Here is a 23606-nt window from a genome sequence, read left to right on the forward strand (position 1 = left end):
ATTCTCTACTTTAGGAAAGAATATCTGGAGATTTCTGTAAGTGTTAGAAGTGGAATCTGAGCTGCATGCTGCTTACATCAAAGCACTAAAGCTGATTTAAGAGGCCTGGTCACTCTAGTAGTTCTCTCTCAGACCCGTGTAAGTAGTTTTGCAAAGGAAGCATGCATTCTAAACGTGTCGCCCAAACACTCAGAATGGGCTTATGCTTAAGAGAGAAACATTGATGTAGTCAGGTTAACCAAAGAACATCTGAATTTGTTAAACTAAAATACCTTTTGAAATGTTCTGAAATTCTGTATTTTTTGCATATCAGACCTACACTCTACACTTTGACTCAGTAAATCCACCTGTAAAAAAAATAAGAGGGAACCAGGAGCTGGTGTCTCATGCCCATAATCCTAGCTACTCAGGGGCTGTGATTTGAGGATCAAGATTTAAAGCCATCCAGGACAGAAAAGTTTATGAGACTCTTATCTCCAGTTAACCACCAAAACATTGGAGCTGTGGCTTAAATGGTAGGACACTATTCTTGAGCACAAAAGCTTAAGGACAACACTGAGGACTTGAGTTCAAGCCCTAGTATATACATATACTTATCCCCTTCCCCCTTCCCCCTCCACCCCTACTCCGGGCCCTGACAAACACACATACATGGTATATTTCCCTAAGAAGCATGAAATAAGCATTTGCATTTTAGTAGATGGAATTTCTTATGCTGTGTTCCTTATTATAGAAATAAATAGGATTCTGTACATATACACCTTGTGCCTTTCTTTGGTAAATGAACTTTAGAATTCTTTTTTTTTTTTTCTTGTCAGTTGCGGGCTTGAACTCAGGGCCTGGGCGCTATCCTTGAGCTTTTCTGTTCCAAGTTAGCACTACCACTTGAGCCATAGCACCACTTCTGGTTTTCTGGTGGTTAAATAGAGATAAGAGCCTCATGGACTTTCCTGCCTTGGGCTAGCTTTGAACAGCAATACTCAAATCTCAGCCCCCACGGAGTAGTTAAGATTACAGCTGTGAGCCACCAGCGTCCTGCTGAACTTTAGAATCTTAATTGTCCTACGAGACAAGATTAGGAGGCAAAATTGTTCTATTCAGGAACTAAACACTGGCTTAACATCTCCTTTTCATGAAACTGTATAATGTCTGAACTGACAGAGTATAGCACCCCTCCCTCCACTGGGGAGATATCTGTAAGTTTTAAGATGATGGAGAACCAATATGTCCTCTCCTCTCCTCTCCTCTCCTCTCCTCTCCTCTCCTCTCCTCTCCTCTCCTCTCCCCAGTTAATTCCTTATAAAGTTTGGTCAAGCTTTATATTTAATTATCTTTAATACGTCTAGTAAATTTAGTGAATTGTAAGACTCCCAGCACCTCCATGAACTTGGATGTGGCATTGAGCATACAGGTTTTGTGCTGTTCACCCCTGTATTCAAAGGGGACCATGACAAAGCCGATTGCTTCAGGGATGGCCAGGATAAAGGAAAGGATCCAAATAGAGACGATTTCGATAGCAGTAATCAAGGGAATTCCAATTCCTTGAACTCGACTCCAGGAGGCGACTGCTCTGTACCTGCAAAAAGAAGATCGAAAAGATGAGGTGATAACATCAAGTCTTTAGGATATTTTAAACTTATTTTAACTGAATATAAGTTATAATTCTAGAATACACCTTCCTTTGGCCAATGACCAACCATAGCCTTTTTAGGAATTTTTGGTGAGTCTTGAGTCTTGAGTGAGGGCCATGATGAGTTCCATTAATTCAGAATCCAATTTCTAGACAGGCCTGAGTCTAAGATCTGTATTTGAGATTTAGAGAAATCTTGAGAGAGTCAGACTGTGTCAACAGCAGAGAGATATGCCTGGGTGTTTTAACTGGATGGTGGAAAGTGTAGTAAGAATTGCTAGTACTTTTTATACTAACAAAAATAGCCATATTTATCCCTCTTTATCCATGAAGGAGCTTTAGATATCCTTGAGTAAACAGTGACCTTAGATCCATCTTCCACAATCAAGATCTCATTGCCGTGTGTTCATAGTGGGTGGCATTGTAGTCAATATTATTTCTGGTAAATGTCAAAGGATGACTGACTCATTATAGTTCTGTTCTAGAGTGTATAAAACGGAGTTAAAAATATCTTGGTTACTAATCTTTAGGGGTTACAATCTAACAAAAAAAGATCATATAGAGTATAGGATATAAATGTCAATTAAAAACTGATGTTAAAAAATTATGTCTTATGTTTTAGCAGTTAATATGGTAGATTTAATGTTATATGTATTCTACAGCTACCATTTAAATAGAATAAACACACACACACACACATACACACATACACACACACACACAAGATAGTAAGATAAGGATTTTCCCCCATCAGTTTTACCTGTCTTTAAACTAGTATTATTTTCAATGATTATTAGTGCCATAATAAGCCTTTGAAGGCGGTCACAGCTGAATTAAAAATTATACTTTAAAATTGATTTGTTTTTTTAAAATTCAATATTTTTATGGTAGTCACAATTAAATGTCACTTCAAAAGGAAGTGTGGTTTAGAAACTTGGTGCTCTTTGACCTGATGTGATGGTCTGATGCTAAATGCTTTCAGACATACTATTAAGAAAAGATTTGGGACATGGCATGGTTTTGTGGCTTCATTCTTGAAATTTTTGTTGCTGTTGTAATGGAAAGGAAACCTTTTCTTTTTATAGCTTTTAGTAGATAGTGCCAGGAGACTATAAAACAGACCAAAGCATTAGAGACAGGTGCTTTTGTATTTTCAAGACATGCAACTTACTGTAGAAGATTACTCACAAAAACCAAGGAAATGTACAAGCTACCTAGGCCATCAGGAAGAGCCCTTACCCTTTGTATTCAACTGTTAAAATCTGTCCACATAGTATAGTTGGGAAAACACAACTCTTTGGAATCATGATGTCTAATTCTTTACCAGAATCACTTACAGACTATTATCTATAATTTTAGGTCTATATAACTCAATTTTCTGGAGAAACATTTTGCACAACTTTTTTGGGGTAAACAAGATCTGTGTACAATAAGTCTCTAGAGAAAGTCCAGGTGTGTTCAGAATGGAATAAAATACAGGCATGCAAATAGATCAAGAAAATCTCTTTTATAATACAGTCTAGATTGCATTGAAGAATTTATGGATTTTTTTGGTAGTAAGATACAAATCCTGGTTTATTTTGCTTTTCATCTCTGTTTTGCCTTGTTGCCTTATTGAATGGGTAGGCCTGATGTCCAGTGAAAGCTCAAGGGAATGGACATGGGCCATCTGTATCTCAAGACTGCCAGCTAAGTTGTAGCTGTTACTTCCTCTCTTTCTTAAGCTCAATTAGGTGATTTTAATAAACACTTCACTCACTTCATCTTAAAATAATAAAGCCCAGCTTCTTAGCCAGGATTTGGGGCAGAAGGTGGCTTAAGTAGGGAAATGGGATCAGTGAGATCTTAGGATAAATACATTCACAAACAAGCTTCATTTTATAATGTGCTTTAAGTTCCCAGAACATGACACATTGCTGTGGTTTTGATCATATTTCCAAAAGGCCATATGTGTTAAAGGCTTGGTTGCCAGCACTGTCACACTTGCTGGGTGGTGGTGGAACCTTTAAGAGGTGGAGACTTATGGGAAGAAGTCAGGTCAGTGAGGTCTTGCCCTTGCAAGGGAATGTGAGATACTGGCTACTCCTTCCCTCTGTTTTCCCTCTCACCGTGGTATGCTGCCTCCCCAGACCCAAAGACCAAGATCTGACCAGGGTCAGAAACCTCTAAATCTGTGAGCCAGAACTAACCTTTCCTCCCTAGAAGTTTAATACCTTAAGGATTTTGTGACAGTGATGGAAAATTAATCACCACAGAACCCACTCATAAAAACAAAACCTGAGGATGGGGAGACAAGAGGGCTGGTGTGGGGCCACTCTGCTTGGTCTTCAGTTAGGGTCAGGGCTCTGGTGGACAGACTCCCAGGGAAGTGTTTTCTCATTGCATTACCTTTACCTTATCATTCTACATGCCAGAATGAAAGGAAAAATGGTGTTTTATTTATGTGAAGACGTTTGTCACCAGTAGATTTTTACAATTTTAATGTGGAGGCACTTTATGCATGTATACTGAAGGTATGGACTGACTCATTATGTTCAAAACATTTTATGATTATACAGACTTTAAAACATTGTAAAAATAGAACTTCAATCCCAGAGACATCATATTAACTAAATCTATTTTTATTTTTCTCATTCTTTGCCACTGCTGTTCTCAAAGGAAGAGTTTGAAAACATACTATAATTACATCAGTTCCAACTTTATGCTTTGCTCTGTTTATATAAGAAAATGATTGCCCGTGTGTCTACATAGACATGACACTTATCAATTTAATGGCATAGGATTATACAGTATTTGCTGAAATCTTTCTCCTAGGTTGGCACCATTTCTAGTGTTTCATGGTCCTGAATGACAAAATGCTTGAATATATGGATTTATTTCCTCTTTATGAGTGGTGTTCTGGATGAATTATCCTAGTGGAATGGGGGTTGTTGAATCAGGGGAATGAGAAAGTGGCTCAAATACCTTTCTTATCTTTTGAGACATAGGTCTAGTTATGTTGCCCAGAAGCAGCCTCAAACTTGAGATCCTCCTTCCTTAGCTTTGCAGATTATGGGATTACAGGTATGAGTCGTCACACCTTGCTTAAGCACCTTAAAAAAGTTTTTAACAAGTAAGTGTCTTTTGGAAAGTGCTTGCCATCCTTGGAATGTGTTTATTTTCTCCAATTTTGCCACTTCTGTAAGGTAAAGGAGCATTGCTACCCATCTTGGACAGTGACCATTCTCCAGGTTGTTTATGATTTATATCTCTCACATGACAAACAAACTGATTGCCACAGGCGGGTTAGAGGCAAACTACTAGCAGAAACCAGGTAGACTGGGTTAAAAGAGACCTACAAGTGCATCTATGCAATTTTAGCTTGCCCTGGCTCATCTGACAATGGATCCTCATTAGATGGATGCCTTGCCACCATGTGGTCAGCCTGTCGCCAGCAATGGCAGGTTCCACCCTGCAGCTCCAGTCTTCTGGAGTAGAGTGTCCAGGGCCCTGCAGCTCTGTAAGAGGAAGGTGAACTCTTCTGAGCTAACACTTCCGTCCCTTGCCAAGGCGCCAGACGTGTGCTATGTGGACCCGGGAGACAAGCTCAGCACCAGCTGAAATCTACTACCCACCTCTAGTTGGAATGACAAGAACTGCCTGAATTCCTGATCTATAACATGGTGAGATATGATAAAATCATATTTTAAATGGCTGATTTTGGAGTAGCTGGTCATTGGAGAGAAATGGGGTAGCAATATTCACCAGTGGCCTGATCTTGACAGTCACAGAAGATAAGAGATGAGTGACAGGAACAGACCCCAAATAAGATCCCAAGCTGCCCTAGCAGACCCCTCTTGCCTCTCCTTGGGTTCAGCTCCATCTTGAGTCTGTATGCTGGTTAAGCAGCATTTAAAAACCATATCGCTAGGAGAATAAGAAGAAAACAAGCCCAAGTCTAAATAAAACAAGGTTTTTCAGAAAATCACCTTCATGCTAACTTGAGTGATGATAATGTTTGAGAACATCATCGAGATCACTAAGTGATGATTTGAAATGATGGGTTGGAGAGCTGACACCAGCTTTTCAATGTGAGGCATTATGAATGGGTCTTTGCAACTTCTCCAAGTACCTATTTAAACATCACTCTGGAAGAGTTGTTAAAGGAGTTTTATCTTTTTATAGCCTTTCTCACTAGTCACCTTTTAACTATAGGTGGGATTTGCACCTACAGTTGTTCATGTCTGACCTACACCATCATCTCCTATTTTAAACAGGACTGAAACTTTACAAAGAACAATACCCCATAGCCTTCCTCCTCCTGCTCTTCTTCTTCCCTACCCCAAACTCAAAATAACACATATGTCATGCAAAAAAACCTATCTTAATAGCTCATCATTCACATTTTCCTGGGAAAAGTTCATTCATTTTAGTGCCTCAGCATTAAAAACTTATTTTGACCCTCTAAGTAGGGTTGAAATTTGTGCCTTTTTCTGAAATTCCTTCTCTTATTCAGAAGAGACTAAGAATGTAAGATTAAAGATTTTTAAAAGTTCAATTCAAGGAGAAATTAGTAAAAAGGTTAACCCTGACAAGTCACAGTTGAGCAATGAAAGGTCATTCTTTCTGGTAAAAACCCTATGCTTTCTCTTACTCTTTTGTTTATCTCAGGCTGATCAAAGACTGGTAGTGAGAAAGCTGGGACTTTTCTTTGATCTTTCAATGTTCTGTAACCACAGAGTGATTGATGAAGTAATAAAGAAATTCAACAGAGCTCGAATGTTTTCTCCCATTTGTCCCCCCAAAATATGGTGTCTCATTTCCAAAATGAGAGACAATTATCCTACTTAAAATATCATTAAAAATCATGGCAACTCTTCTGGGTTCATAATTTGATTCAGCTCAGATAGTGAAAATGGAGTTTCACATGCTGCAAATTGTTTTGTGACAGGCTCCCATTTCTTTCTTTTTTACTGCTTATTTTATTAAAAATGGTATTTTAGTAGACTACAAGACAACCAAACAGAGTTTATTATGAAGGAACAATTTCGTGGAGTAGGGCTGTTTTTGTAGGAGTGGATTTTTAAAAATATCATCTCCTTGGTCTAAAAGTCAGACTATATCACTATCTTAGTGATAATTCTTGGCATTTTTTCCATTTTCTGAATGAAGAATGACTCACATTGAATTTGTACGTAGATGACTGAAGTGATGGGACATGTAGTTCAGTTTTCCTCACACATGAGATCAGGGAGGACACATTACACTGGAGATTAGAGTCTACAGCCTAAGTCTCCTTGCCTGTGACTGGATCTGGTTGAGTCTCAGCAGAAAGGCCCTCTGAGATTCTCCAAAGGCAAATTGAGGCAGGGCAAGCCCGAGCCTCTGACAGGCATGGCAGAATTTTCCTTTATTACTTTATTAACTTGTTTTTAAAAATTTAGGAATGTTTTTAAAATTTTAGGAATGCTCAGTCTGAATTTTAGGAATTTCATCCCTTGAGATATAATTGTGTTCACAATGTCTTACTTCAGAAGGTCTTTCTACTTCAGAGATCGCATAGAGGGGCTGGGAAGTTGGCTCAGTGGTAGAGCGCTTGCCTTGCATGCATGAGGCCCTGGGTTCGATTCCTCAGCACCACATAAGCAAAAAAGAAAACAGGCGGAAGTGGCACTGTGGCTCAAATGGTAGAGTGCTAGCCTTGAGTTGAAGAGCTGAGGGACAGCACTCAGGCCCAGAGTTCAGGCCCCACAACCGGACCAAAAAAAAAGAGATCGCACAGATACTAGTTTATTTCCTTGTACTGCTTTGTGACTCAGTTTCTTCATAGATAAGTACAGTAGTGAAGAACAGAGACTACCTACATTTGATGAATGATTCTAACATTCTGTAATCATGTGGCTTGATTAGTCTTTTCTAAATTAAACTTCCCCAACTGTAAAGTGGAGATAACTGTAGCACATATCACAGGTAATTTCTGGAAAATATTTTTAACCTGTCTCAGCTCTCTGAGTAGCTAAGATTACAGATGTGAATCCCTGACACCTGACTTAGGCTTTTTATTCCTATAGTCATGAGACTTAGGCTCTGGGACAAAGTGATCATCAGTGGTATGAACTCAGTAAAAAATAAAAGCTTTTCTAAATTGTATGTAAGGTCATTAACAGGACATTGTACACCAATTGTGTAACATTATATTAAACATAAAAGAGCACTATAGAATGGGTCATAAAGTTCCTACTTTCATCCTTTATACTAATTACTGCTGTGAAAATTAGCAGGTGAAGGAGATACTGTCTAGAAGTTCACAGAACTGTGAGAATTCCGGAAAGCCTTAGCCATACTTGCTGAATTTCTCAGAATTGGATAAAGGTTATTACTGTTGTTGCCTTCTATATAAATTATGAAACATTATAAACATTGGAAAAACTATGGAGAAGAATATAACAACATTGTATAATTACTACTTTGTTCAAGCATTATAACTGATAAATATAGAGTTTGCATACACTTGGATCAACAAGGTTGATTATAGCTAATGTCATTATGTCATTGAACATACACACACACACACACACACACACACACACACACACACACACACACACACACGTCCCTGAGCTTTTTTGCTCAGGGCTAGTGCTCTATCACTTGAGCCACAGCTCCACTTCCAGCTTTTTGGTAGCTTTTAACTGAAGATAAGAATCTCATGGACTTCCCTAGGTTTGAATCATAAGCCTCAGATCTCAGCTTCCTGAGTAACTAGGATTACAGGCATGACCCATAGGCACCGGGATCACTGGATTTTTATTTATTTATTTTGTCTTAAAGATGCTAACTGCCAATTATTGGCCCAAAGGCCAAAGGTATGTACTGCCGGTACCCAAGACAACTGATGATCAGCAATTGAGTGAAGAATTCTACACAGTAGAGACAAAACTGATAGTGTTTTAATTCACTTGAAACTAGTTAACAATTATTGCAGGCACAGACTCTCTTGACTTGTCCTTTTGTAAAAGATGCCTTTCTAGACACTCAAATGACAAAAAGGCAAAACCCATACCTGTCGACGCTGAGCGCACAGAGATTGAGGACGGTGATCCCCACTGATGATTTCTGAAGGAAGGGGAACAGCTTGCAGAGGAACACACCGAAGTCATTGTGGTCAAAAGGCCAGCGCCCAGCCAGCAGCTGGAGGAGGCAGGGGAGGAAGAAATGGCAGAGCTGAAGTCAAATGCATAATTTTACTTAGTTCTAGTTACAAAGCACAACTTCTGAATTTTAGTTTCCTCCATGCTTTCCAGATAGCATGGTACCAATAGAGTATTACTGGCATTGTTTTTTCTTTCCTGCTTTATGGATTCAGGAGTTTTTGGCCTGGAAAGATATGGAGAATATAATGTTACATATAATAATGATTTATGTATTAATATTAGTAACGATGCCAAATATAGGCAGAATGCCCTAATATATATATAATATGCTCATAATATATTTTTATTTTATAACATCAGGTCTATATGATAATATAACTATATTTAACACAGAAGACACATTGTACATATAACATATATACTGTGTATCAAATGTATATTGTATAGTTTAGGCAGTGTATATATACCGCATCAGTGCAAGTCTTACCTGTTACTATGGGTGAGCCCCTTACCTACTTTGAATCTCTATTTCAGTGTTAAAGGACCTGCTACCAAGGGGTGTCACATGATTTCAGAAGTTCATGTGGGAGATGCAAAGCAGGTCAGTGAAAATGCAACAATTCTCTGCAAACTGAACATGTTCCATACAAATGCTACTTTGTAGTCCTAAACTAAAAATGTACCAAATATGTACAACTTACTAAAAATGATACTATAAGACAATATCACCCTTCTTTATCTACTCCAGATGTTAATATCCTCTTCTACTTAATTACTTTTGTTATTATGGCATCTTAAATGGCACAAATAAAACTAGTGGCACATTTTCCTTTGCGCTATTTTTCCTTCCACCTCCTCTAGTCAGGTTGTAAAATTCTCTTCCTTTCATTTCACTCTTCTTAGACAGGAATGGGGGCATTTACGAGTACAGTGTATGTAATAGATGAAAACCTCAAAGTTAATACAATGTTCCCTTCCATGAACCTGAATCATTGCAGGTTCACTTGGATTGACATGACTGACCAGGCACCAGTCCTCAAAAAGTGAGTTTCTGATGTTTTCTTTCTTTCTGGCTGGTATATAGGAGTTGGTACATAGTCGAATCAGTAGTGAAGGAAAACATCTTCCAGTGGTAACAGACTGAGATGATTATAAAGCCTGGGATGCTCAGGGCAGGCCTTTTAATGAGCACATGCTCTCTGGCTTTTGCAAATCAAATCAGATATTATAAAAGAAATTACTCTGCATGACTGAGAATATTCCTTGCTGTTCCATTAGTCCTTAATTGCTTCAGGATTGCGGCAGAGCTTTCATGAAAATGTAATAAAACCATGCCATCAGTATGCTTTTCCTTTGTCAGACTCTTCCTGCCTTCTGACCAGCCCAAGAATTTGAAGTCTGTGATAGGTATGGCACAACAATGGCCCCCAAAGTGCACTGGACTAGCCCTGCATGCCCTCTGTGACCTGGTTGGAGGGGGGGTGGAATGGAGAAGCCTTCCTTTTAATTAAAGCCAGTGACTTGGCCTGGTATGCCCCTGAAGCTTGACTCCTTGGACTGACCTGCATCTGAGCTCCACCATCTTCCTGACCCTATGACCTCAGCATTCTGGTTAACCTCTCTGCTTCTCAGTGGCCCACCCCCACCTAAAATGGCTACAGCTTCGCTGGCTGCCTCAGAAAATGGCTATGGACATCAGAAGGGACAATCCATGAAAAGGGCTTAGCAGAGAGAAGGATCTGGAAACGTGAGCCAAACCCACGGATGGCCACACGTATCAGCTTCTACTCTTTTTTGGTCCCATTTCTCTAGTAGAGTGTTCATTTTCTGTTACTGTGACGAAAGAGTTGACAAAACAAACTTATAAGGAGGAGAGGCTCACTTGGGGGTCTTGGTTGCAGAGGTTTTGGTGTGTGGTTTGCTTGGCCCATTGCCTTTCAGTCTGTGGCTCAGTAGAGCGTCATGGTGGGGAGTGTGGTAGAGTAAAGCTACTCACCTCATGGTGACTTGGAAGCAAAGAGAGAGGAAGAGGAAATGCCAGAGTCCCATAGCATCCAAGTCCACAGTGATCTAACTTACTCCCACCAGCCTCTATCTGACTTTCTGATAGCACCACAGGGTGGGGTACCAGGTGGATTTTGGGGGGACATATAAGCTCCAAATTATGGCATATGGTACAGGAGGCTCATCCAGGCCTCATGAATGCAAAGGACTCCATTCCCAAAGAGTTCATGGACTACTGTGGAGCCAACAGAAGCTCGAAGCTGTGTTCTGTGGGAGCTCTCGTCAGGTGGCCATGTGAGCTCGCAGCCAGGAACCTGGTGTGACTTAGACATGTTAATGGTGCCACAGTGAAAATTTCAGGTAAAAGAATGGCTGTATGCCCAGTGGTGAGTGGGAATATTAATAGACACACTGCACTGGGAAGAGGGCATAGTTCACAGAGCACCATCATTCCTTAAGAGTGAGAAGTAGAGCTGCTTCCTGTTCCTGTTTCTCAAGAGGTTGTTGCTGTTACTTGCTACCGACATCTTTCACTATTGAATATTCAGTGGTTTGTGTTTTTTTTTTTTTTTGCAGAGGCCTTAATTTTCTGGAATCTGAAATACATAGATGTTAATAACAACCAGGTGGGGGTTGGAAAAAAAGAGAGAGAAAATAGTTTTAAGGCCAGAGCTCCAGACCCATAAAGTTTTCTTCCTTAGAAGAAAAGATGCGGGCTTCTCCTCCTCCAGAATCTCAGAGGTCTGAAGGATGGAAATCAACTTAGAAGTAAAGGACTAGAACCTTCTACGTATGTTGCATGCACAAGGCCAAAGGATCACTGAACAGATAAATACAATTTTAAAGCAGGAGAATTAGATATCCTCATATAAAAAGCACATAATTTAGTGTCCCATGTATGTGCCAGTACGTAAAGGCTTAGTTCATAACTAAAAGAATAATATTTATGTTGCAAAGAAAGAAACCTGGCTTTGTCCTGGATGGAGAAAAGATTTCACATGCATGTTGTGCAAGAAGCACCACATTTGCTGGAACAAAGTGGGAGGAGAAATAATTATAGAAAATGAGGGCTCTAACACATAATGGAAAAAAAATTATAGTTTACTTAATCATCAGTGTCTGTGATGGGATGTTCTAGTACTTCTTTAAAGCAAACAAGCAGGCAAAGCCAAAGCAGAATAAAACAAAACAAATGGACAGATTTCCCCACATGTAGATTTGAGAAGTCATCACCCAAAACTTACCAGAGATGATGGCAGTGGCAAATAGGGAAAAAATGGGGCAACTCAAAGGTGCATGTGAAAACATACAGCTTATGCATTGACTTAAAGTGTGAATTCCTAACACTTGAGCTCTTTGCTGTCAAGCATTTTGAGTGTTTACAATTACTCTGTGTGTGATGGAAACAATAAATGCATAAAGGCATGGTATGCAGCATTAAGAAAATGATACCTTGTGTGTTTTTGGAGGAAAAAGAGCATGAGAGATTGTAGTGATACTTTTAATATTCAGTAACAGAACTTCAGCAGAGGCATAGACTGAACAGCTCTTTCCCTGTCAAAACTCTCTGAGCTGCCGGGTGCTGGTAGCTCAAACCTGTCATCCTAGCTACTCAGGAGGCTGAGATCTGAGGATCCCAGTTCAAAGCCAGCCAGAGCAGGTGCTTTGGGTCCTATGAAATGTACAGAAAGGTGAATTAGTTAGAAAAAGATGCGTGGTTCCCTGGGGCTGGGCATGGGAGTGGAGACTGAATGTAAGCAAGAATAAAGGACCTTGAAGATCATCGAAATGCTCTGAAATTGAATTGTGGGTGTTAATTGTACAATTCTAACATCACTGAAACAATTGGATTTATACATAAGTGAACAAATTTTGTAGTACATAGAGTATCCTTCAAATAGATTGTTAGAAAGATGACTAATCACTTTTGTCTGACTCCAGAAAACAAAACAAATAGTAATAGCACATAAAACTTCTGGAACCAAGGCTGTATACATGGTCTTTGCCTATATTCATTCCCACTGAATACATTTAAGAAAACACCACCTTTCCTTGGGATATCCTTGCTGAAATACTGGCATTATAAATTATGTATTCTCCAACCCTTTGGTACCTGGATTTGAATTCATGGCTTTGTTGGGAAATTTTATTTTTCATATTGTGACACAAAGTGACTTTGGACATTTTGAACATACTCAATATGGTTTTCTTTTTAAAATTAGACATGGAAAGCAGATTCCTTCTTAGATGTACTAGAACCCCCACACTTTATATGTAATCTAAAAAGACAAAGGGCTTCACCCTTGCCATTCACACCACTATGGAAGGAGCCAGACACAGAAAAAAACACACACCACCCATTCACACTTCTGCTTAGAAGATAAAACAAAAGCATATCTCATATACCAGAGAGCAGAGCAGTGGAACACAGAGGCTGGGGGAGGCTGGAGGAAGAGAGGGTGGTTAATCGGTTCAGATGCCATGTTCTCTAGCTCCTCCGGGAAGCTATGCTTGACAACACAATACCTAGTGGAAAGGCTTCTGACTCTTCCCAACACCAAGACATGATGATGGAGATGGATGACTGAATCTGACTATTACATATCACATCCATGGTTTGAAATGGCACCTTACACCCTGTCTGCATGTACAAGTATGTGGTGACTGAAAATCATATAGGTATAGTGAGGATTTCTGACTTCTTTCATAATCACCTACCATCTGTTCTTGTTTCTTCAGTCTACTTTTCAAACCTATATATCTGGTAAGCCAGATGGAAGAGGGTCTAGAAAGGCAACACTTAGCTTTCTCAGTAAGCCTGATGTTTCTACTCCAGCTGGATCTATGAGAATCATAGCTATTCATTTTCTGTATTATGTCCATAGACAAATTGCCCAGCCTCTCACATGATAAATGAATGGGACATTAGTTTGGCCAAAAAAATATTCCTCTGAGCAGATGTTTGTGGGCAACTACTCCATCAAGGAACTAAACCTTTCTTCTCAGTTTATTTATTTATATCTTATTTTTTGGTTCTTGCTCTGTCATTTGATCTCACTAACAGGATATGAAAGCCCTGTTTACCAGATGTCCCAAGTCCATGTGTAAGGCGTACGACACAGATGCAGTAGAGAGGAGCAATCTCCACATCCCACAAGGTTTTCCTGGAGTGTGTTATTCTTGTCCTCAATAAGGAGCTAAAGAAGCTGTGTGGGAGCTGGGGATGGGGCTCAGGGGTGGAGTGCTTGCCTACCATGGGTGAGACCCTGGGTTCCATCCCCCACACTGCAGATAAGTAAGTGAAAATTCAAAAAAGAAGATGTGGGAGCAGATAAAAAGAGAAGAATAATTAAAAGAAAAATCACAAATAGTCTTTAATAATGTATTTCTGTGGTAGGGCTGAAGTTTGTCTCCTGAGTTATCTGGATGAGAAGGATGGACACTTAGTGAATAGTGCAGCCTCTCAGATAGTCTCTGAGTCCTGGCTCTGCCACTGGGGTGCTGGGAGACCTTGAGGAAATGACTTAACTCTCTGGACTCTGGTTTCCTCGTTGAAAATTCAGAGAGTGGCATTGTGTAGTTTTGTTGGGAGAAGCACACAAGTGAGCTGGTCAGAGACACCCCTAATTCAATTCTAGGTAATATTTTTTCATGTTAAATACTGGGATATATAACATCTTTTGTGGCTGTTTATTTTTCTTCCATTAATTGAGCTTCTCAATACAGTTGCTGGAGTGTGGGAGGCTCAACCAGATCCTGTCTGGCCCTGACACCTGTACACAGCCTCTCCCCCAAAAGTCCTATCTCCTTCAGAGAACAGTGGCTTAACAAAAATATTTAGGTAGGATACCTATGTTTCCTATTTTATCCAGGACAGTCCTGCTTTAGGCCTACATTGCCCAGATGCAGTCATTGGTAGTATTTCCTTTAACTCTTAAAAGCATCCTGGAGTAGACAAGGAGTTTTCTAGTCACTCCACTATGATGCTGACTTCCCCCAGGCTTTCCCTGTCACCTCATCTGCTGTTTCTCTCTCCTCTCCACTGACCCATCATGACCTCCTGCCATTCCTGTAACCCGAGGCACTTCCTGCTGCAGGGCCTGTCCATTGCTCTTTCTTCCTTACTTTAGATGGTTGGTATGGCTTGCTCCTTCATCTCTTGAAAATGTACACTGTTCTCTCTAGTCATTCACTCCAAAAAACTCAATCGCAATGCTTTTTAATTCCTTTCTCAGTCTGTGTTCCAGCACGAAACCTCCCACACTACACAGTTCCTAATGCACCTGGTATTTCATCTGGCACCTCCAGTAGAGTGCAAGCTTCATGAGGGCAAGGGGTGTGTGTGTGTGTGTGTGTGTGTGTGTGTGTGTGTGTGTGTGTGTGTGTTGTTTGCTGCTATGTCTTTATTGTATGAGCAAATGAAGGACATTTAGAGAAGAACGAATGAGACTGAGTAAAGAAATGACTAATGAGTTGGCTTCTCCATTGCTTGGAATAGTAACTGGGTCTAAAATAATGGGAATCCTTTGCTCACGGCAAGCATTCGGAAGAACATGACTTGACTCACTTGCATGATTGGCCTTAGGCTCCAAGTTGTTTTGTAAGTCAAACATCACTGAAACTCAGAGTTGTTTACATTCTGAGAAGTGACAGGGTATAAATTTGTTGTTGTTGTTGTAGGGCTTGAACTCTGGGCCTGGGCACTGTCATTGAGCTCTTCAGCTCAAAGCAAGCACTCTACCACTTGAACCACAGCACCACTTCTGGTTTTCTGGTGGTACAGTGGAGATAAGAGTCTCAAAGACTTTCCTTCCCAGTCTGGCTTTGAACCGTGATCCTCAGATCTCAGCCTCCTGAGTAGATAGGATGACAGGCATGAGCTACCAGCATCCAGCTAGGTATAATTTTTTTTAACTTAAAATTTTAAAAAGTGACATTTACATTTCACAAATATCTGTGCATATAATATTAAGGCTTTCTGAGAGCACATTTGATTTTACATTCAAATCTAAGAGCACTAGGGGCTATGATCCAAATTTAAATGAATAAGTCAGAGCATATATCAAAACTAAGCATTAAATGACACATTTAGCTTTACTCCTGTCTTTAATTTCAACTGCTATCTTTTTAGCTTGAGATAGTGTTTCCAACAACAAAGAGAACTAGTTAAAAATACAACTGTAGCTATAGAAAGGAGTTCCAAGAGAAGGTAGTAGATCCAGAAGGTGGTTATAGAATTTCTGGTACTATGTCAGATTTATTTTGATGAGATTTCTTAAGACATTCCTTATGTAACCACTCAAGTCTTGATATCAACTTCAGAGTTAGTATACTGTATTTTCTTGGTCATCTTGGTTTTCACACACTGTTCAAAACTATATACATTTTGTATAATAATTATGCAATGCAATTGTAAGATTACCCTATATAAATAAATACTCTATGATAAAATAGAAACATCTGTTTTAAACAGAATACTGGAAATGAGGCAATAGTTTATACACCTACACATTCACAGAACCACAACACACACACACACACACACACACACATTTACACAGAGCATAGCATGTGAACATTCTTTTCTCAAGCCTAAAACTTCTCTGCATCTTTATTTTATGTTAAAATTGGGATCTGGCAAACTCTTCTAAGGAGTTGAACTCTGATAAAAGAATGTCATCATCCATGAATCTGTTTACCTCTCAACACCTGGCTAACAAGAATGGGACTGGAAGCACTTCTCTCTCTCCTCAGCCATGGGAACAATCTTGCAGTTATGATGCTTTCCATCCCCCATTCCTGCAAACGGGACTCACTGTGCTGGGAGCCAAATGCTGAGGGTTAGCAGAGTAACCCCACATGAGAATAATTACTGAACATGACCATGGGAGAAAGCAATGAGGTTCCCAGACACAGGAAACGACAAGTCAGAGGGGAGGTAGAGCTGGACAGGGTTCTGAAGGCTTTCCAGACAGCAACTTCCTCATAACAAACAGAAAATTGGCTAATAAATTTATCACTCTGTCATTTTATATGTACATTTATCCTTAAATCAGCTAGTTAGCATAATGAATTTTTGCAAAGCACGCATATCTTAGCAATGCCAGAAAATCAGCCTATTTTCTAGTCTCTGAAGAGCAAATAAAATGCTTTGTGAAGCCAGTGTTCATTTTGACATGTGAAGTCACTTGTATGGTTCATGTTTCCATCAAAATCACAAAGCCCATGCTTAGTGAACGGATACTGCACAGGAATCTTGGAAAGGACTATCCCTGATTGCTTTTCACCCCCAAGACAAGGGAAATTGCTTCAATGGCACAATGCCTCAAGCTTAGGAAACAAACTCAAGACTTTTAGAGACAAAGGGAAGAGGAAACCATCCCACTCCTTGACACTGCTATGTTCCTCCTAAGTTCTCCCACATCTCTGAACACTGAGACATTCTGGTTTGCAGGGAAAAAAGAAGTCCAGCAAGCAAGTCTGCGTTCAGGTCTGGAATTGCTTGGGAGAAAAGAATCAACTATCTTTTGTCACTCATTTGTTGGGTACTGTCTGTGTGTGCATACAGTGTGCCTTGCTTTGGGCTTGAACTCAGCATCTGATCCTCTTGCTTGGACTTTTTACTTAGGGCTGGCACTCTACATACAACTTGAGCTATGCCTCCACTTACAGCTTTTTGCTGGTTAATTGTACACAAGTGTCGCAGGGACTTTACTGCCCAGGCTTTAACCTTAGTCATCATTTTTTTAAACTTCAAAGTCTCAACAATCTAATCAGAAGGCCCTAATCAAATTAAATTACAAACACAAGTATTACTGAACATCAACTGTGTTTAAGGCATTTAATTTTTAAGTCATAGCAATCTGTCTCTGAGACACAAATTGCCCTGGTATGTCGCTGTGTCAAGACACAACTTTTGTATGGTTACCCCAAGTAGAAGGGTCCCAGTGGCCCAGCATTGAGCGTTGTGTGAGGTGTGAACAGGGACGTAGTTGGCCCTGGGTGAGATCCTCTGGTTTCTCCAGTGCTCAGATCCTATTCCAGGGCAACATATTGGAAGTCTTGACTTTTCATTGCAAAATATTCCTGGCAATTTCACACAGAAACTGTGTATTGTTACAGAAATGAGTGCAGTCCTCCATGTGCGATGGTGGGTTAGAGTAAGGCAGAAATAGGAATTACCAGTAACTGGATCTGTAACTGTGGTTCTTATTCGTCCACTTGGTGCCACAGGCTAACGGGACAAATGATTCAACTCTACCACTGTTCACAGCAGCCCTGGTTTCAACCTCCTGCCACCAGAAGTTCCTGTAAGCAAGCATGAGGCTTCTTCTCGTGGTGTCATTTGTACCTGTGTATCATTTGCTCTTTGCCCTATTTCTTTCATCCATGTTTCTGTGTGAAAGGCCAGGTGTAGCTGAGAAACTTGTAGAAACTCCACGACTCATGACTCCAGTACATGTCAAAAGTATCCAGAACCAAGTTCCTCCCCTGCCTTCAAGGCAAACGTTAGGCTTTCCATTGACATAAGTATAATACTATGAGTCATGAAAGAATAGAAATACCAAATTCTGTATTTCTAGTCAATATTGCCATTTACTAATTGGGGATTGTTTTTTGATCCTCCAACATCCTGCCATTCTACTAAATGTAATGTTTTAGGAGCATATTCATTTACTTGGCTAAATTTTTATGCTTCTCAAGAATTAAAAAAAACCAAGACAATACAACTTTGTAACAAATTGAATCCATCTCCAGCTTAGGCTATAAGCTGGGGTGGAGGGGAAGGTCTGCTAGCTCCGTTCCTTTCCTCCTTCCTCTTGTTGTTAGTCTTCAATTGCCATCAGTGATGTTATCTGTTTTTTGGACAACTAAAAATTAGTGTTATCCTTTGATCAGGTTAGTAACAGCTTTTCTCCAATGTTACCATTTTAAAGGCCTTTTTATGTTTGAAAACCAGGAAAGCAGCTGGCATTCATTTGTTTTCTTTGGTTTCTTCTGCTCTGCATTGTATTTTCTCAGATTGTATGATATTCTTTTGTCACTCATATGTGAGGGTGTATGTAAGCAAGAGCCAGAGGAGTTCCTCTTCATTGTTCTATTTCTTAATGCCACATAGATGACGCCAGAGTGAACCCATTTCATAATCTAAGATGTGCAAAGCCTTTGGCAGCAGCTATTAAGGAACTACATTTAGCCTCTCTGAGAAAGCTACTTAGAGCACAGAAAGTTCCTTAGCGGTAGCAATGACATTCCTGTAAGAGCTGGGCATGCACATCAGGAACTGGAAAGAAGGAGGTAAAGGGTGGCCAGATTGCTGAACAGGGAGGCAGTGGGGACAGGTGGGGACAGCTCCCCATTTCTGAGAGAGTGGAGGCTTTGTTAAGTGTAACAAAGATTGGGGGAAGAAACTGGATAAAGTCACCTCTGGAAACTCATGTGTGGAATATCCCTCTTCCATGCACACAGACCATCTGGTGCCACCCCGTATGTCTGCAGTGGCAAATGGTGCTTTTCAATGGTGATTCCCACCACCAGCCCTTTCATGTGGAAGAGCACATGGTGTCAATTCAATACCATGATGCCCTTCTTTTTCTTGGGACACACTACAGCTGACTCAGCATTCTAGTTTGCCCAAAGACACAATCTTCACATGTCTACTTACGCTGACTCTGATATGACTCTAGACAGACACACCTTAGAACTGAGGACAAAACAGATTGCTAAACACAGTTAATAACTTGGATTTGAAAACTCAACTTCCTTTGAAGAGTACAGCAGATAGGTTCAACCATTTTTTTTCCTTCAACTTAATTCTCTTGATAGTGGATAGGATAAAGAAGGCCGGTACATTCATTCTTTTAGTAAAATGTTCTTCAAAAATATACATTATTTTCATAGGTCCCTAAATACAATGGCAAAGTGAATTGGACAACGGTTACTTTGTTCTGTGACATAGAAGCAGTGAACTTGATGTGGTCAGAAAAATCCACCAGTTAGATACACAAAAGACTTCAAAGCCTCAGAAGCTGCAGGAGGCAGGGGTGGAGGACAGAAATGAGAGACTGATCTCACATTGCCTGGAAGCATTTCTCTTGACTGTCCTGGGCAGAAGTCAAAGGAACAGCAGTGAGGTATGGGCCCCTGACCAGGGAGCAGGATGGCAGAGAGACCATCCCTAAATACTTGGGCCTGCCTAAGTCACTCCTGTGCTTTTCTCTTTTCCTCTGGAAGAAGACTAAAGAATATATTATTTTAACCTTAAGAAGACTTCCTAAAATTAATGTTAATTAAATGACTCATTAAGGAAAAAACAGAAATTATACAACTTTACTCCTGTGATGTAAAAACACCATAGTCTTAACTGTCCACATTATTTACAATTATAATAAAAGTTGCATAAAAGTATAGGATCCCTAAAAGAGAAGAACCATGGGTTAAATAAAAGTGTGTTACTCTCCATCTGTTGTTCCATGAACATGAAGCAAAAGTTTTATTTTGGTTTTCACCGATTTGGAAACATTTCAGATAATTTGACTGTGGAATGGAAATGAGGTCTTGACTGGTGACTGGTGACTGTACCTCAGAGATGTGCAGGTTTCCTTCTCAGTGGTTGCATGTATTACTTTTCCAAGACACTGTTTTCTACGCGGTCAAATCTCTTTCATGTGTTTCAGCATGAATTGCAGCAGGGAGTTATTAACTCAGGGATGATGAGTTATTGTTTAGAACAAAGATGGCTTAGTTAAAACTGCTAGCTAAGTATGAACAATCAATGTTCAATATGCCACACTCTAAGTCATGCCAACATTTCCAAATCTGTCATTAAGGGGAGATGTTGAGGGTCAAGTATCCATGGCAACTCACAAATGGAAAATTAAGAACATTGTGGAAGAAAAAATACGTTCTGTAGCATATGCTAAACATTTTAAATTAATTATATGTTTTCAACAATGCATCCCAGTTTGGTTCCAAAAGACCACTTTAAGTTCAAATAGAAAACACATGAATTCATACTGTTCTGTGGAAAGAAATGGTAGGTTTAAAAAATATTCATTATGTAATTTCTCTAATTTTGCCAACAGTATATGCTATGGATTTGAATGGTTTTTAATGTATAATCCTTATTTTCATCCTTACTGTTAGACCACTGATTTTTCTGGTAGGCTAATGTGATTTCATAATAGTTATAGTGCATCTATTGGAAATGGACTCATATTCAGTTGACAAAACTCATCACTTAAAGTAACATTTCAGCATATTAACACCTGTAATAATTTGTTTCCGTGGATACTTCAAAGAAGAAGGAGGAAAAGGAGGAAGAGGATGAAGGAGGAGGAGGAGAAAGAGGAGAAAGAAGAAGAAGAAGAAGAAGAAGAAGAAGAAGAAGAAGAAGAAGAAGAAGAAGAAGAAGAAGAAGAAGAAGAAGAAGAAGAAGAAGAAGAAGAAGAAGAAGAAGAAGAAGAAGAAGAAGAAAGAAGAAGAGGAGGAGGAGGAGGAGGAAGAGGAGGAGAGGAGGGGGAAGAAAAAGGAGAAGAAAGGCAAGAGAGGAAGAAGAAGAAGAAAGACAAGAGGGGAAGAAGAGGAAGAAGAGAAAGAGAAAAGGAGGAGGAGGAAAGAAGTAAACATACTAATATTAACACTACTAATAACAATAGGGGAGGAAGAAAATGATTTCACTAGATTGAAGATAAAAACATTTCATAAAATGAGGCATATACATCATGCCAGTTTCATTTGAAGTTTCCTACAGTTGAATTCTTATTACCCAATGAATATATCAAATGCAGAGTAGCTCATTCTTTTTGGCTTTGAGGACCAAATAGTCCCTAAAGCAAGATGAGGGAGGCATAAACCAGTGATGAATGGATAGTCAGCATCCATTCCCACAGAAGCAATCACTTTTCTTATCTGTCTCTGGATCCTACTGCCTCATTCAGGGGTGGCATGCAGAGAGTACTTAGTAAACAGAAACTAAAAGCAGTGAAGTGGACAAGAGTAATGCCAGGCCTAGTCTACATGGTTCTAGTAATACTGCATGAGATCACTCCTGGCCTGCTACCGGGTGCACCCCATTACCTCCAAGTCACCTAGATAACAGAGAAAAGCCAGCACACCCTTTGACTTGAATTATCCACCCAGTCAACATAAAACAGGTCATTTTAATTTCAAACAGTATTGTGGATTTATGAACCGTGAACACCACCACATGGAAAAGTAACTAAAACTCAAGTTATATTTATTTTAAGAATTTGGGGGACAGTAGGTCTCAACCTGACAACACAATCTCAGGAAAACTCCAGAGTTTTTCTCAAAAATCTTTATCTAGGGGCTGGGAATGTGCCTTAGTGGTAGAGTGCTTGCCTAGCATGCATGAAGCCCTGGGTTCAATTTCTCAGTACCACATAAACAGAAAAGGCCAGAAGTGGCACTATGGCTAAAATGGTAGAGTGCTAGCCTTGAGCAAAAGAAGCTCTGGAACAGTGCCCAAGACGCGAGTTCAAGCTCCAGGACTGGCCAAAAGAAAAAAAAATCTTTATCCAGCACACTAAATGCTGGCACAAGAATTCATGAAGCATCATGGTTTTGAAGCATCATCCGCAAACACTGCTTTGTTAGCAAATAAGTGGCATGGTAAGTGAGATACGTTACAAAAAACAAAATCTTGATGAGGCACTGATTTTTAAGATGGCAGAAACAACTCGGTAAAAACAGCAGAATTTCTTACTGTGGAATCACAACCTGTGTTCACATCTGCAAACACACCAACAGTTATTTCCTACCTTAAATACGTTGATAGGGAGATCAATGACCACGTAGATCAGGTCTCCGAGGGCCAAGCTGGCTATGAGTGCATTGGGTCCATTCCTCATACACTTGTTCTGATAAATGATCCTGAGTAGAGTTGCATTCCCCACCATTCCCACGATGAAAATAGTACAAGATATCACCGTGTTAATGTACTTGAAAGCTAGGGTAATTTTAGTCTGCTGTGGGCAGTAGTTGTGCATTGAGCCATTGCTCGGTACAGCTAAATTCGTGGGCCGATGAGTGGTGACAAGGAGGTTGAGCTCTGTTCCGTGAAAACCAGTGCCGTCCTCGTAATTGCTTAGATTGGTGCTATATCTCTCAGGATTATCTCCCATTACATATCCAACCAGGGCCAGCCAAAAGGAAATCTTAAGGCAAAAGGTTTCCATCTTGATGCAGATTTGAAGAAGTGTTTTATTGTGATGCTTTTAGACTTTCTTGGTTGGTTGCTTTTTTTAGTTCACCTGGAAATAAAGGAGGAAAAATGGCTTTTGTTACAAAATTAGGCTGCCAAAAAGATTGCAGCTGACAATCATTTTGCTGCTTTCATTAGAATGCAGGCTGTATTGGGTCATTAGATAAGATGCACTAGTATCAGGTAACCCGAAGGCAGAACAAAACTAGAAAAGACCAGATCAGCTGGGCCTGGGGGTCAAGGGGGTAATGGCCAGCACTTGGGAGGCTGAGGCAGAGGATCTCTAGTTTCAGGCCAGCCTGGGCTAGACAGCAAGACTCTGTCTCAAAAACTCCAATTCCAAACCCACAGAAAAAGAAGCCAAAAGAAAAAGATCAAACATCTATTAAGGAAGGATTTTCTCTCTGTCTCTTTCTTTCTCTCTTTCAGTGTTTCTCTGTCTCCTTGCTCTCTTGCTGTCTTATCTCTACCCACATCTATGCTTACATTTAAATCATAGTATGGATGAGGACATATCAATTTTCTCTTAAAATAGTTTTTCCCCCTTCTCTAAACCGGACTGATGAAAACCTGAAGTACAAAGATCTTTTAAACTTGAGGTCCAAAATTTTAT

At 39.9% G+C, this 23606-nt stretch overlaps 1 protein-coding gene across 1 annotated transcript in view; it reads right to left on the reverse strand.

Moving 5' to 3' along the window:
* The window catches only part of Ednra (endothelin receptor type A), a 39803-nt gene that overhangs the window by 13178 nt on the left and 3019 nt on the right, over window positions 1–23606 (reverse strand). The window contains exons 2-4 of the mRNA XM_042701705.1: window positions 22551–23042; window positions 8673–8800; window positions 1378–1576 (exon numbers count right to left, since the gene is read on the reverse strand). Coding sequence (XP_042557639.1) covers window positions 1378–1576; window positions 8673–8800; window positions 22551–22967 — 744 coding nt within the window. The 5' untranslated portion in view covers window positions 22968–23042. The remainder of the gene's footprint in view (window positions 1–1377; window positions 1577–8672; window positions 8801–22550; window positions 23043–23606) is intronic.

Source organism: Dipodomys spectabilis, unplaced genomic scaffold, assembly GCF_019054845.1.
Source record: "Dipodomys spectabilis isolate Male_0828 unplaced genomic scaffold, ASM1905484v1 ptg000297l, whole genome shotgun sequence".
Taxonomy (NCBI): Eukaryota; Metazoa; Chordata; class Mammalia; order Rodentia; family Heteromyidae; genus Dipodomys; species Dipodomys spectabilis.